We start from the raw sequence: 14,792 nt of genomic DNA on the forward strand, positions 1-14,792 counted from the left end.
TTAACGTTTCTGCTCTGCTGTGGTCTTTGCCAGCCTGCATAAATAAATACATATGCTAGGGAAAATGCATATCCTGCAGACTTTTTTCATCTTTTCTTTTATTTAGGGGAAAGTAGTTCACCAGAGCCTGAACATTATGAACTCCTTTTCTCAGAAAGTGAAAATACAACACATACGCTCCCTGTCAGAAGATGTAAGGTTTTATTATAAGAGGCTAAGAAGTAATAAAGAAGATTTAGAACCAGGAAAAAAATCAAAGGTTTGTTTCTGCCTTATTTCTACATGTTTACAAGTTCTCTCTTTATGTATAGCATGTGTTACGTTTCTGTGGTCATCAGAAATCTTCTTTCTTTTTTCTTTGGTCACTAGATTTACTGTGCTGTTTTGCAACTGATCTGTTCTTATCTGTTTTGCAGATTGCAAATATTTATTTTGATCCTGGTTTACAGTGTGGAGATCATTGTTATGTAGGATTGCCTTTTTTGCCTAAATGTAAGTAGCGTTCAACTTTAAAATGAAAATCTTTTTTTTTAAAAAAAAAACGTTTTCTCATTAAGCAACGATTTTACATGAAGAATTTAAGAACCACGTTATTTTTTACAGCGGAATCTAAAGTTCAGCACAGCATAACAATGCAAGAAGATGCATGGGATTCTGACTGGGATTTGCATGAGAACTTATTCAAAGAATGGACAGAAATAAAAGAGAACTCAAGCCATAGGTAAGTATTTTATCTCTGTTACTTTCTTAGGCCTTAAATCACTAGATAGTTTTCTGTTATGTGTGCAAGTTTTCCTAATATTGCAGCGCTCTTTGAGAGGGGGCCAGGGAGGAGTTACTTGGCCTTCTCTGCAAAACCTTTAAAGAGAACATTTTAAAAGTTAAAAAACCATAATGATTTCCTCAAGTCAAACACAACGCAAAAAAAATGGCTATTCACTGGAGTGTGCTGCAGTTCTTGCAAAGATGGCAAGAGCAAGGCAGTCTCTACTCCTGCAAAAATGTCCAAAACCAGATTATACTGTATGCGCAGTACCCCTGCTTAATCTGTTTTAAAGTAGTAACCTCAATATCGCCCTAAGATTTCCTAAAGTTTTCAATTGCTGCTATTCTGAGATTATTGAATTTCAGTGAATTATCAAATTGTCTGGTGTTTTTCCTTGAGATTTGCTAAATAGGAGGTGATTAATGATTGCTAAAAAGTTAAACTCTGTGGGCTGCTGTATAGCTTTTAAACATCTGCTTTCTCATACACAAAGTGATTTAATCTCCAATAGATGCAAGTTAGCATTAACAGCAAGTGCATGTGACTCTTGTGATGGTAGCACCCAGACTACCATTTCATAAAAAGCAGGCATATTTGTGGAGAAACAAAGTGACTTGTATGTAGCTAAATACAGTAACAGAAGTATACCTCCTTTATCACTTTTTTGTTATAATGCTGTTACATTAATAACTCCTGAACTACTCTGATCTAAACAGAATCCTGTATTTAGCCACATCAGTAACTTTCAAGAATGTCCTATCATCTACAGTAAGAGGACAGTAAAGGGAAAGCCTACTAAAACTGCTTCTGCATAAGTAGCAGTTTTAGCTAGGAAAAAAAAAAATATATAGTGCTTTAATATTATTTAATATAATATATAATATGAATATGTAATGCTTTTAAAGAGAGTTAAAATTAACCAGATATCCAGGGTAGCATTCAGCAAAGGAGAAACTGCTCCTTCTAAATACAGAGGCGTTCTGACTTGGGCAGTTGGAGTCTTTCCAAAAATACTTCTCTAGGTTTGAAGTGTAGCATTTCCTCTGTTGCTGACTGGAGAACTCAATAGCCTTGTTTCAGCTCGTGGTGGAGAGCCTGTAGGAAAACAGGAACCAAAGTCTGTTGCAGGGGTTGGTTAATAGTGAAGAACTTAATTCACTGATGGAAATAGTAGCTGGCAACAAGTGTAGCTAGTTCAGATTTGCCTTAGATTTGTTAGACAGGTGTATAGGTGCCTACTCAGTGTATCCATTGCAGCTAGGGTACATGTACAGATTTACTGTACGTTATGCATATGCAAGCAAAAGAAGTTTTCTGGATAATGGATGTATGAATGTAGTACTGGAAACTGACTGTAGCAGGACTGATATTTTTCCTTTCTACTGTTTATACCTTTGCGAATCAAATATATTTTGGGTTATTTTTTTTTTCAGATATAGATCTGAATCTCAGTTATATTCTCAACATATGTTCCTGCAATAGTAGGAGCTGGGCACTTCCTAATGAAACATAAAATTTGTGTCTCACTGTCTGGAGAGCAATGATTTAAGTGAATACCAAAAGATTTATGATGCAGTGCATAAGTTCTGCCATATTTTTCAGCTCACCTTTATCCATAAATTGGCCACAACAGAACTTGGAATGGATGAATGTTGACAGCGATAGTTAATAGAGAACATCTTTAGAATCTTTGGATTGGTCTCCTACAGCATATTCTGGTGGCTTCTGTTGTGCTTTTTAATAACAGTACATATGTGCAGAGCTCAGTGGGTTTTTTTAATTGCGTATAATATCATGTACCGTGCTATTTCTCAAACTAATGTTGTTTTCAGGGTGCTTTTAAGCCCTCTGTTTTTCCTAAGCTTTTCCTATTTTACTGCTATAAAGTAAGTTTTCTAACTGTTTCTCCAGACTGAATGCTGTATTTGAAGTAGACACAGATCTTCAGAAGGATGTCCAGATGAAAATTACAGCAGAAATGGCCTGGCCTTCCATACTTAGTTCACCACGCCATCTAAGCTTCCCTCTTACCAATACAAACGGTTCATCAGTAAGTTATTTTGTTGATGTTATCATTTTGTAGAGACTGCATTTTAATAGGTATTTCTAATCACATTAATCATAATGTAAACTTAAAAAAAAATGTGTTTTTGAATAGGAAGAAGAAATTTTTTTAGAAAATCCAGCTGACGTTCCTGTGTATGTTCAGTTCCTTCCCGTAGCTCTGTATTCTAACCCATCCACCTTTGTCGATAAAATGTTGGAACGGTAAGTATTGTTTTAGAGTACTTAGGGCATTCTCACTCTGTAGCAAAAGGCATTTCAGAAAAAATGGATGCAGTATTTGGCAGCTGTGTTGGTAGTTTGTGTTGGCCGCTTCTAGTTGAGAACCGAATCTAGGCTGGTTGCCATTAAACACACATCTGTATTTTTTGCTAAGTTAAAATGATGTTTACATTCCTTCCTTAACTTGATGGGGGGATCAAATTATCTTCAGCTGCATATTGTTTGAGTCCTACCATAGGTTCCTGATTTGCGCTAAAATCCATAAATGCAAGTATGTCATCATGTTCCCTGATCTAAAGGGGAAAAAAAAATAATTGCATGTCTGTTGCAGATTTAATTTGAGTAAACCATCTAATTTCAATCTGAGGACTTTAGAGTTCCAGGTCTTCAGAAATTGCGTAAGTATTTCAATACATTCTTTATATTTTTAAGTTTAGGAATTTTAATGTTTTAATAAAAGTCCAGTTGTACATGTATTCAAGTTCAGGTATTAGCATGTGTGAAAAATGTGATACTTCTGTTGGATGTTTTCAGGAAATTGGGAAAAGTGGTATTTCCTCAAATATAACAGTTAAAATGTCACTTTTTCTGTATCCTTACATTATAATATGATTGTGGAAGTTACAGAAAAACTGCATTCATTCATCCTTTTACTGATACAGGATTATTTTATTCAGTGTAGTGGTTGCTAATTCTAAAATTAGCAAAGTATTGAGTTTTCCACTGCTTTGTTCTTTAAGTGATTTGAGTTTTGAGGCCAACTTTAAGTGTGTGCTTTTTCATGTAGAGCACACCACATCCTGAACACTTTCTTTTCGCATCCAATATACATGCATTTTCCCCTTCATATGCAGTTTGGTTTAGATTAGCAATTCGATGCTTGCACAGTGTCTAACAGCAAAGTTAGAAAAATACACTTTTCCAAAAATGTTTTAACAATGGAAAATTTTGAAGATAGAAAATGTTACGTACTAGTTTAATGCTAATTTACTGTTTAAAATATGCATTTAAGAACTTCTGAACTCTTTCTTCTACTAGAACTTCATGAATCCACATGGGTGTAGTTTAGGTCTGTTCTGTCTTGCTGTGTTCTGCTTCTTAATAAACACAGATAGTTTACTAATAAATAGGGCAATTCTTGTGCTGTCAGATTTTCTGGTTAAAAACCCAGTATATGTCATTGGGTAGTACACTTGATTACATGACTGATTTTTCTGTCTAAAATAATGTCATTTCTAACAAATACTTTTAAAAATGGGAATTTTTTTACATATATCGCTTTGTTTTCCCCCGCTGTCTTAAGGTCCAGCCACTACAGAGCACTGTAGGACTTGCAAAGGGCCTGGCTCGTCATTCAGTTTTAAGCCTAATACTAAAGCCTGGTGAGAGAAAGTCTGTCAAAGTAAAGTTCACTCCAGTTCTTAATAAAACTGTTTCATCATTAATTGTTGTCAGGTATGACAGATGTTTCTGAAATGTGTGTGAGTGTTTCTGATGTTTTTTATTTATATGTAAGATAATACTTGAGATCAGCTGTCAATAAGAAACTATTGCTTTTAGAAGAATAATTGTAGAAGATAACTGGAGAAAGATTTACTTTAAATGTAATTGTGATATGTTTTATAGTAGTTAAACTGTATTCAGTATATACTTTGTAATGTAAATATATAATACACTGTTACACTTAACACAGAATTACAGAATGATTTGGGTTGGAAGGGACCTTTAAAGGTCATCTAGTTCACCCTCTCCTGCAGTCAGCAGGGACACTTCAACTAGATCAGTTTGATCAAAGCCCCATCCAGCCTGACCTCGAATGCTACCAGGGATGGGGCATCTCCTGCTTTTCTGGGCAACCTGTGTCAGTGTTTCACCACTCTCACCGTAAAGCATTTCTTCTTTATATCTAGTCTGAATCAGCCCTCCTTTAGTTTAAAACCATTACCCCTTGTCCATGCACTACGGGCTGTACTAAAAAGTCTGTTTTCATCTCTCTTATAAGCCCCCTTTAAGTGTTGAAAGGCCACAATCAGGTCTCCCTGCAGCCTTCTCTTCTCCAGGCTGAACAGCCCCAATTCTCTCAGCCTGTCATCATAGGAGAGGTGCTTCATCCCTCTGATCATTTTTGTGGCCCTCCTCTGGACCTGCTCCAAGAGGTCCATCCGTGACTTTCCTGTGCTGAGGACCCCAGAGCTGGATGCAGCACTGCAGGTGGGGTCTCACCGGAGCAGAGCAGAGGGGCGGAATCACCTCCCTCGACCTGCTGGCCGCGCTGCTTTTGATGCAGCCCAGGTTGACTTTCTGGGCTGTAGTGCACATTGTCAGCTCATGTCCAATTTTTCATCCACCAATGCTTGGAGACTTGAATTCTTAAATACATACTACGCTACTTTGAAAGTAGGGACTCTAGTTACGTATAGATGCCATTTGCAAGATCAAGCTGCAGTGCAAGTTTAATCTTTCTAGTAAAGATGTCTGAATAATCGTTTCACTTTTGCATCAGGTGTGATATATTAATATGATGTTGAAATACTAGCTAACTAGTACTACTTTTGCATCAGGTGTGATATATTAATATGATGTTGAAATACTAGCTAACTAGTACTTCATTGGGGTTTATATTTGTGTGCTGTGTTGTGAATTATGTTCTTGTCTTGCAAACGTTTTGTTTGAGACTCCCACTATTTACTTCCATATTGTGGGGAATTATCTGTGGAACTGGTTGTATTTCTGTCCTCCAGATTTGTGATACAACTTTGTAGTCTGTAGAGAAGCTTGCAAGAGCAATAGGCTGCATGATCCTTTTATGAATGTTTCCCCTTTTTCTTTCTACACAGAAATAATTTGACTGTAGTAGATGCCATAATGGTACACGGCCAAGGAACGACTGAGAGCTTGAAGGTTGCAGGCAAACCTCCTGGTCCAGGAAGTTCTTTACGCTTTAAAATCACAGAAGCATTATTAAAAGACTGCTCAGAAAGTGAGTACTTCTTGAGCTACTGTGCTGAACAGAAAATAAATTACATTTTACATGTTCAACTTGAAATGTGTGGAAGTACTTCTAATGCTCCAGAAATTTAATTCCTTTAAATACATTAAAAATGCTTATTTACTGAGGCAGAAAATGAAATATTTTACCTTTTTAATTTTAGTGTGAAAATTAGGAAAAACAAAGCAAAAGCAGGTCTCGATCCACTAAAATTCAAGGTAGAGGAGGTGAAGATCCTAGAGCATTTACTAGGATAATTTCTGATTCCTAAATTGAAGTCAAATTGGGTCACAGATGCAACTTCCTGTGTATTTTTTTTTTTTCTCCCCTCACACCTTCAGAATTTTATGCTCATAGCCAACAGGGAAAAAGGTGTAGGGTATGTTCCGTGATGAAAATTAAATTGCAGCCAGTTTCTACTCTGGGATCAGAGGTGTTCTGCTCTGTGGCCCCAGGCTTGCTTCTGGGAGGAGACCTTATAGTAGCTGTATTATCAAAGGAACCGGTAAAAAGGTTTAGTTGTATCTGCTATTAAAATCTGCTTTGCTATTTTGTGGTTTTCCAGACATATTTGTCAGGTGCCATGTTAATTATTATCGGAGATTATTCTGCTTTTTTTGAGGGACGAGTAAGAAAACTTTGAGTAAAGCTTAGTCATTACCTCTCACATGTTGTGGTTTAGGGATTTTTTTTTTTTGCTAATAAGGTACGTGTAGCTCAGGCACGGGTTTCATTCTTGAGACACAAAAAAAAGTTTTAATTCTCCTCACGCTGGAACTTTTCATGGAATATCACAACACTAAGCAGGACATCAAAGAACTTTACAGCCCGGATAATTTTTTTTGTGAGGCAGCAGCGCTGTCAGAGTTTTGGGCTTTGTGTTTTTCCCTGATGAGTTAGAGGGCTCTGTAATTGTACAAGCGATGAGAATCTGGCTGCAGAGATGGGTTCCTGCAGGTTACATTAAGGTTTCCATGGGCCTTGGTAGTCCCCTTTCCGGCTGCAATACTGACAAGAGCTCTCTTCTGCTGTAGAATGTGAATATAGTGAAGGATAACTGTTTAGCACGACGCTAACCACTTTCTGCTGTTTGATTCTAGAAATGAAATACAAAGAACCAAATTTCACACTGAGAAGAACATTTAAAGTGGAAAACACAGGGCAGCTGCAGATTAATGTGAAAACTGTGGAAATCAGTGGCTATACATGTGAAGGATATGGATTTAAAGTAGTGAACTGTCATGAGTTTGCACTAAGTGCCAATGGTTCTAAAGACATTGTCATATTGTAAGTGGTTTTTCTTACATCTAAGGGGAGTCTTGCATTAGGAATTCTGTATACCTAATTCTGTTTCGTGGGAAAGCTATAGGTTAAATTCTGAGGTTTCTTTACTTAAACTTTGAGGTTTTGAGGGTTGTTGGTTTTTTTTACAACTTAAAACATAACGTTTTTCTCTCTTGCAAACACTGTTAACTAGGTTTTCATGACTGACTCTAGTATTCCTTTTATTCCTATACAGTAAGTATAACTTACTGAGTTGTAATAGTGATGTTACATGGCTTTTTATAAATTTCCTTCATTTGGATTGTGAATGCACATGAGATCTAGATTTACATATGTTTGGTGCATTGCAGTATATAGAAAAGAGTCTGTAGTCTAGGAATTATTATTGTAATGCACAGCATTTTAGTCTTGACCATTTTGTCTGTTGCCATAACGATAGTGATTGTTGAATTCTGACAGTTTTTATTGTAAAAGATTTAGGCACCAAACAATGATCTTTTAAAACGGCTTGGATGTAAAGTTAACTATTCAGAATATGGTATCTAAAAAGTTCAGTAGATGATTCTGTTCTGCAGAAGGATGTACAAAATAATTGCAGACAGTGAAACTTCACTGGGTTTTCTGCAACAGTCTTAGTTTGTGGTGAAACGGGAGTGTAGCAGCGATGTTTTTGAAAAGGCATGCAGTTGTGAATTAAAGATGAAATGTTTAAAAACTATAGCTCACACAGCGGTTATTCCATTGCTTGCTTACAGCTGCTGTTAATTTTTTACTGCATTCATAGTTTTATTTTAACAGATTTGGTCAAAAATTAATTTCAGTCATAATATATCTTCATATGGTATATCGGGGTAATCTAGTATCAGAAGTGTTACGCATAAGTGTTTATGAACTTAGTCAAACACATCTTGAGGTATTTGAAAGATACTCGTAAGTATTTTTAGGCTTAACTGCCTAAACTGGATTATTAGTTGTACTAATAAGGCTATTTGTTACGAATGTTTGATTGAAATGCCAGTCATGGCAGTAATGGATGGAGTTCTTTTGGGTTTTTTTAAAGTTACAAATAATATAACTTACTTCAAACTTCCATACTTTCCATATAAAAAGTTCTAATGTGCTTTACTTTGGTTTCAGGTTTACACCTGATTTCACTGCTTCCAGAGTCATACGTGAATTAAAATTCATCACTGCAGGAGGCTCTGAATTTGTATTTGTCTTGAATGCATCCCTTCCATATCACATGTTGGCAACATGTGCAGAAGCGCTACCCAGGCCCAACTGGGAACTGGCACTGTATATAATCATCTCAGGAATAATGAGGTAGTGTGGATGTGTGTGTTCTTACCAGTATATGTGCGCAAACTACCCCTGCTTGAATATAGGTTACAGAGAAGTATATGTGTATTCAGGCTATAATTGGTGTAAAATTAAATGGGGTGAGGTCTAAAGGGACAAAAAAATTAATAAACGCTCATATGGATTGAGTGTGAACAGTTTAAGGCTGAGAAGTACTGACTTTCTGCTCAAATTGAGGATAAAAAAATATACTTCTTGCTTGGGCCTATTTCCTTAAGTGAGTTGCATACTCCTGTTAACCCTGGTAAAGTATAGGGTTTTTTTCAATAAGTAATTGAGCCAAACTTGAATCAAATTAGGTATTAAAGCACTGCTGACCATGAATTCCCATAGAAATTTAAGCATCCTCCTGGAGTATTGTGCTTTAGAGAGATATGAGGCAGTGACTGTAATGAGCTTAGCAGATGCCTTGGATGAATTTAACTTTGCTGCCACTTGTATGTGACAGACAACTGGTGATACTAATAATGGGATTTCTGAGAACTGAAGAGTATTGTTTGCAACACTGCACACTCGGAGGTTATGTAGTACCATATTAATACACTTTTTTCTCAGCAAACAGATGTGTGTTAGCTATGACTGTTTAAAATAGGCGTTGAAAATTGCACTGCATTGTCCTAGTCTTAACTTCTACCTATCTTTATTTATTTGAAATCTGAGGTTATAAACAATGTGTCCCCGCCCACCTCTTCGTGGTGAGATACTTTTCCCCACTGCTTTTACCCAGAGAAAACCCTAGCATAGAAACTTCTCAGTATAGATTGTTACTTATCAGTAACAACACATGCTTAGTGTTAAGCTTGTATCGCAGTGAGAGATGGAGTGCTGCTCTAGATGCCTGTGATGAAAAAGTGCTTTTTCTGTGTGCTGCAAATCCAAAGCACTATCACAGATTTGTAATATTCCTCCTTTTTTTTTTTTTTTTTTTTTCATTTTAAGACACTGGCTTTTCCATTTTGTAGTACTATGTTTTGTAAATGTTCGGTTAGGCTGCCTTTCCTTCTAGGCATTGATAAAAGAAATTGAGAAGATAAAGTTACAGCCTGCTGCTTTTTTTATTATTTTTTAATTATTATTTTTCAGCACTTTTCCTAAGTAATGCAGTGTTGCTTAGGAAACTGTATTTTCCTGACTAACAGGAAAATTATTGTTACTTAGGAAACTTTGTTTCCTCACTAACACTGTGTTACTTAGGAAAGTGCTGAGTGAGTACTTACGTGGCTTTCTTCTGTATATTTGCTAGAAATTTGTAAGATTAGTTTCACTTTATTTTATTGACAGAGTGAATAATGGTTGGCAGCTCAGGGGTGTAGTTTGCTCAGATAAATCTGTGTGTCCTGTATTTATTAGTTAGACTTTACAAAAATACAAAATCCGAATCCTTTCCCTCACTATTTTTCCTACAAGTACAAAACATACTTCTTAGCAGCAAACTAGAGAAGAGTGCTAATGTGACCATTTCATAATACTCCAAGGATCCTGTGCATAGACAGCCTCTAGCTCCTGTAGGTGTTTGCTAGTTGCCACTAAAACAATACTTCCTTGTTGTTGCAAAGCTATCCTTAATTTCTAGGAACAAACAAGCCCAAGAGTTTGCCTAGTTTGTATTCTTAATTTGATAAGATGGTGTTTATTGTTACCTTCCCTGAAACACTATTGTTTTGGATTGTTACCATACTTGTGGCTCCAAATTTTGAAGTTCAACTCGATAGGATATGTAAAAACACAACAAAGGAGCTAGTCCTTTTTGTGAAGAACTTACCAACTGGGCATATGTGTGCTCCCAGGTGAAATCACGAGGGGAAAGAGGGATGTACCAAGGTCATGGGTGTCTAGACTGTGTTACTCCCTGCTGTCTGGTGGTCCTCACACTAATTTGTTTTGCAATTTAAATGACATGAACACTTCAGGCTAGTTACTTTTTTCAATAATAATTTTTTTAAAAAGCAAAAAAAAATCACCACTGCTCCCACCACCACCACCATACCAAAACCAGAAAATGCAATTAAAAAGACCACAAAACAAGATTTGTTCTGTTTTTCACTTAAAATCTGGTATTCATTTATCAAAGCACTGAAGTTGGCTTATGTGGAGGGAGTTGAGTCCTTACCCAGAGAGTGGCAGAGAAGCCCTCAGGGTGACCTTTTGCTGCAGCCTGCCCTGTCCGACCTCTGTGGAACCCAGCACTGATACCGCGAGGGGAGTGCTGTGGCACCCAGGGAGGGACAGTGCCACCCAGCCCACCAAAGCCCTGGGCACTCCATCCCAAGTTTGTGTAGCGCCGTGGTGGTAGAGATGTGATGCTCTTGTTGGTATTGTTCCTGTGAAACCTTCCAATACATCACAGATTAAAATTAACAAGTGAAGGAGATTATTCTTACATCCCAAAGATAATTCCATTTTTGATGGCATGGCGCCCAAGGCAAGGACTACTCTTGAGTAACAGTTTGTGTAAGCTTGTCTGAAAAATTCCCCTATTTCCTTAACTTTTCTGTTGCTTGTTAACGTTTTGGATGAAAATTATCTTTTCTACCTGCTGCCATCTGGTTGTGCATGTAGAATCCTTCTTAATCCCCAGGGCAGGGAAAAAACACTGATAACCAGCTATCAACAGCTGGCTTGGTCTCCAGAGTTTCTTGTATTTTTGGTAATAGTTAAAATTTGAAATAGGATATCTAGACTAGATTCTTTTAGCTAAAATTAAGCAAGAGGTATCTCATCCTTTTGTGTGAATTGATGCTGGTTTTCAAAACATTTGGCTTAAAAGAACTGGCAGTCAGAACGGGAGAGAACAGAAACTGAAGTTGCTAATTTAACGTTCTTTTCACATAAACTTTCTAGGGTAATAGGCAAGGCAAGCTTTAGTCATCGCCATTGTGTCTCCTCCCTCTGAAACCCCCACCTGTTAGAAGATGAAATCTGTAGCAGTGTGATGGAGGTCTCTGCAGTGGTTTTATTGCTTCATTCAAAAATATAGTTCACTGCAGTGCGTTATGTAAGTGGAGAACTCCCAAACACGGTGTTGCAGCAGATGCAGTTAGTTGTAAAACTTGAAATAATGCTCTTAAATTTTACTTCTCTGAGCAGCAGTAAAATTCTCTGCACAGGGTCTCTGCTTTTAAAATGAAATTGCACCAACGAGCTGTGAGAGCTGCTGACCACTTGGATGCCATTTTAGTATCTTAATTATATTTCCTCTTTTACTTTTGAATTAATATTCTTGGCAACTGCGTGTCAGACTTGCATCTAGCTTCCATTCTCGGGGTTAGTGCCATGTATATCATGCTAGACTTGTGTGGTTCATGTTTCTATCCGACAGAGTTGTGGTTTGGATGCAATTTTCAGCTTTTCAGTACAAGATACAAACTTTTTTTCATGTGTGATTAGATTCATTAACCATAAAATGTTCCAAATTAAGAAATACTTAGATGACTGCCTCTCTTCTCTGTAGTGTACTCTTCCTCTTGGTAATTGGAACAGCCTATCTAGAAGCTCAAGGAATATGGGAACCATTTCGGAGACGATTGTCCTTTGAGGCCTCAAACGCTCCTTTCGATATGGGAAGGCCACTTGATCTCAGGAGAATAGTTGGAATTTCATCTGATGGAAAGTACGTATACATTTGGGGGGTTCGTGAGATGTTTTCATCTTTTTTTCCTCTTTAGTTATAAGGCCAGTAAGAAAGTAATACTGCTCTTTAGAACAGGTGAATGAATAAAGATCCTTCCAGTTACTTATAAAAAAGATGGCTTCAGTAAAAAGTTGGATTTTTGTGATTGTGAGGAATATGCATCTTTTGGAAAGAAAGAAAAAAAACAACCAAAACCAAACCCTGTCAAGTTTCCTGTTACTATTCTTGAAAATGAAAGGTATGGACTGCAGAAAAATTGCAGGCCAGAAGTTCCTCCCTTTGGTGTCTTAAGTTAAAAAAAGATCTTCTCCTTTCAGTGTTTCCTCCAAGTACGTTGACTCATTTTACTGTGTTTTTGTTCATACGTATAGCAGGCAAGTGAGCAGGAAACGGTAAAGGCTACTGACTTGTCAAACAAGTTTTCGGCTCTTTTGTTGGTTATACACCAAGAACCAGTGTAGTTCAGGGTTTCTTTTGGACATAGTGGTGGGTTTTTTTCATGTGGAAGATGGAAACATTGTAAAGTATATGACAACACTTTTTGTTCTTCCAGTTTGAATGCGCTTGGATCAGATTCAAATCAGAGTTCATCCAGAGGGATCTATGGAGCAGGCAGTTCGTCTTCACGATCCGGTGCAGGGAATCATAAACAATGCAGTGCAACAGCACACCTTCACAGCAATAGAAATGCACCTGATGTTGAAAACATCAAATCCAAAAACAGTTCCAGCATACCTAATAGGACTTCAGCACAAGCAGCTTCCATGCAGTCAGTGAACAGAGCGGGCCCCTTCCCCTTGGATTCAGGTGCCGCGGCTCAGAGTCATGCCGCGGGCAGAAAAGCCAAGGGGATGAGGCAGAGCCAGCAGCCGACGCAGCAGCAGCCGCCAGCTTTGGCAGAGCAGCCCCTCCAGCAACCCCCAGCATCCGGGCCCCAGCAGCAAGAGCAACAGACTGAAAGTGCTTTGCCACAGCTACCGCTGCTCAGCCCACCTCATGGCGAGTGTGCCAGCAGCAGAAGGCACAGCTCGGAGGATTCAGATCTCACTGGGCTCATAGAAACTATGGAAAAAGACTTTGACCACCCAGAATCCCCTTCCCCAGATGTGTTTACAGAGCAGCCCCCATCTCCACTAGCAAAAAACAAAGGTAATACAATTCTGCTTTTTTTTTTTTTTTTTAACAGGATGATTCATTATGTAAGCCAAGAACAAGATTTAATCAACTGTAAAGGTCATGTTTTCATAGCACGGAACGTGATAGCTTCTCAGCTGTTCCCTGCCCTGCTGTATGGGCCTGTGTCTTGAACACTTCCTTTATTTCATGGCACTGAAGTTCTCTGTGCAGTGCTAGGTTGTAATTCTTAATGCAAAAGTTCTGGAACATTTTGATATAAGCTAGCGTGGATATTTAGACATCTGACCCTCTGAAGGGGAGACATGCTTTTGGTTGCTACTCCTTTGTCTTTGGGTTAGCATCCCTCCCTCCCACCTCCATCATCTGTGCTTGGGACTGCGGGTTGAGGAAAGGAAAAGGGAGCTGTCCTGGTGTATTATGGAAACCGGGACAGGGAGAAAGGCAGGAGGGAATGAGAGAGAGAGAGATGGGTAAATCCCCGTGGTATTGTTTGGGAATGGAATTCTTCATGCCCAGACTTGCAGTTCTTGAAAATCCTTGATGTCAGGTGGTCAGCAAATTAATATGACACCTGTGTTTATAAGTTGCATTCATCTTTGCATGAGCTTAGAGCTGAGTTTGAATTGTTTATGCACCTTCTCAATTGTCTAATGCTTGAAAGAACGTACTGATTTTTGTAGATTAGATGCATTCAGACTTTTAACATTATGCGTCATTTATTTTCCTTCTTAAAAATGCTTTCTCAGAGTATAACTTCTAATCATGCTGTTTGTATTAGCCATTTCAGTTGTGTCCCAGAGTTATGTGGTTATAAATGTAATGTTTTATTTCTAAGTCATTTTTTTCACTTTTTTCTAACAATGCTATTGTACAGAAATGGTACTGATACTTGTTGCTTATTTGAGAGGAAGTTAAGAAAATGAATGATGGGAGGGCACATAAACCCTGAAGCACCTGTATGATCACACTCCACCAAAGAGGAAAGCTTCACTCTTTTAAGTAGTGACGAGCAGAAAGCTTTTAATTAGTTCAGAGTGGATGTGGTGATGTATCTGGACTTTCCAAGTGGAGACTCTGAAGTGATGAGAGCTTTTGGGATCCTGCTGAAATACACTACTTTTTCTGGGCTGTTCTTTTTCAGTTTAGACAAGGGGCTGTGGGTGGGGGAATTAATCTTTAAGAGAGTTATTACCAGTTTGTCAGGTATTCATTCCATGAAAGCTAAATGGTACTTAGCAAATGACATGGCTGTAGGTGAGTTTCATGGGCAGCATCTGTGTTAGCAAGTAGTGTGGTATTGGAGCTCTGGAAAGCAAAATGCCTGGTAGCGAGGGTACGAT

At 38.0% G+C, this 14,792-nt stretch overlaps 1 protein-coding gene across 1 annotated transcript in view; it reads left to right on the forward strand.

The window, feature by feature from the left end:
* Nucleotides 1–14,792, forward strand: part of TMEM131 (transmembrane protein 131) — a 103,325-nt gene that overhangs the window by 73,766 nt on the left and 14,767 nt on the right. The window contains exons 20-31 of the mRNA XM_055801466.1: nucleotides 107–259; nucleotides 417–492; nucleotides 604–721; nucleotides 2,678–2,816; nucleotides 2,925–3,034; nucleotides 3,384–3,450; nucleotides 4,356–4,507; nucleotides 5,890–6,032; nucleotides 7,142–7,328; nucleotides 8,463–8,648; nucleotides 12,136–12,294; nucleotides 12,869–13,464. Coding sequence (XP_055657441.1) covers nucleotides 107–259; nucleotides 417–492; nucleotides 604–721; nucleotides 2,678–2,816; nucleotides 2,925–3,034; nucleotides 3,384–3,450; nucleotides 4,356–4,507; nucleotides 5,890–6,032; nucleotides 7,142–7,328; nucleotides 8,463–8,648; nucleotides 12,136–12,294; nucleotides 12,869–13,464 — 2,086 coding nt within the window. The remainder of the gene's footprint in view (nucleotides 1–106; nucleotides 260–416; nucleotides 493–603; nucleotides 722–2,677; nucleotides 2,817–2,924; nucleotides 3,035–3,383; nucleotides 3,451–4,355; nucleotides 4,508–5,889; nucleotides 6,033–7,141; nucleotides 7,329–8,462; nucleotides 8,649–12,135; nucleotides 12,295–12,868; nucleotides 13,465–14,792) is intronic.

The sequence above is a fragment of the Falco peregrinus genome, chromosome 4 (assembly GCF_023634155.1).
Source record: "Falco peregrinus isolate bFalPer1 chromosome 4, bFalPer1.pri, whole genome shotgun sequence".
NCBI classification, from domain to species: Eukaryota; Metazoa; Chordata; class Aves; order Falconiformes; family Falconidae; genus Falco; species Falco peregrinus.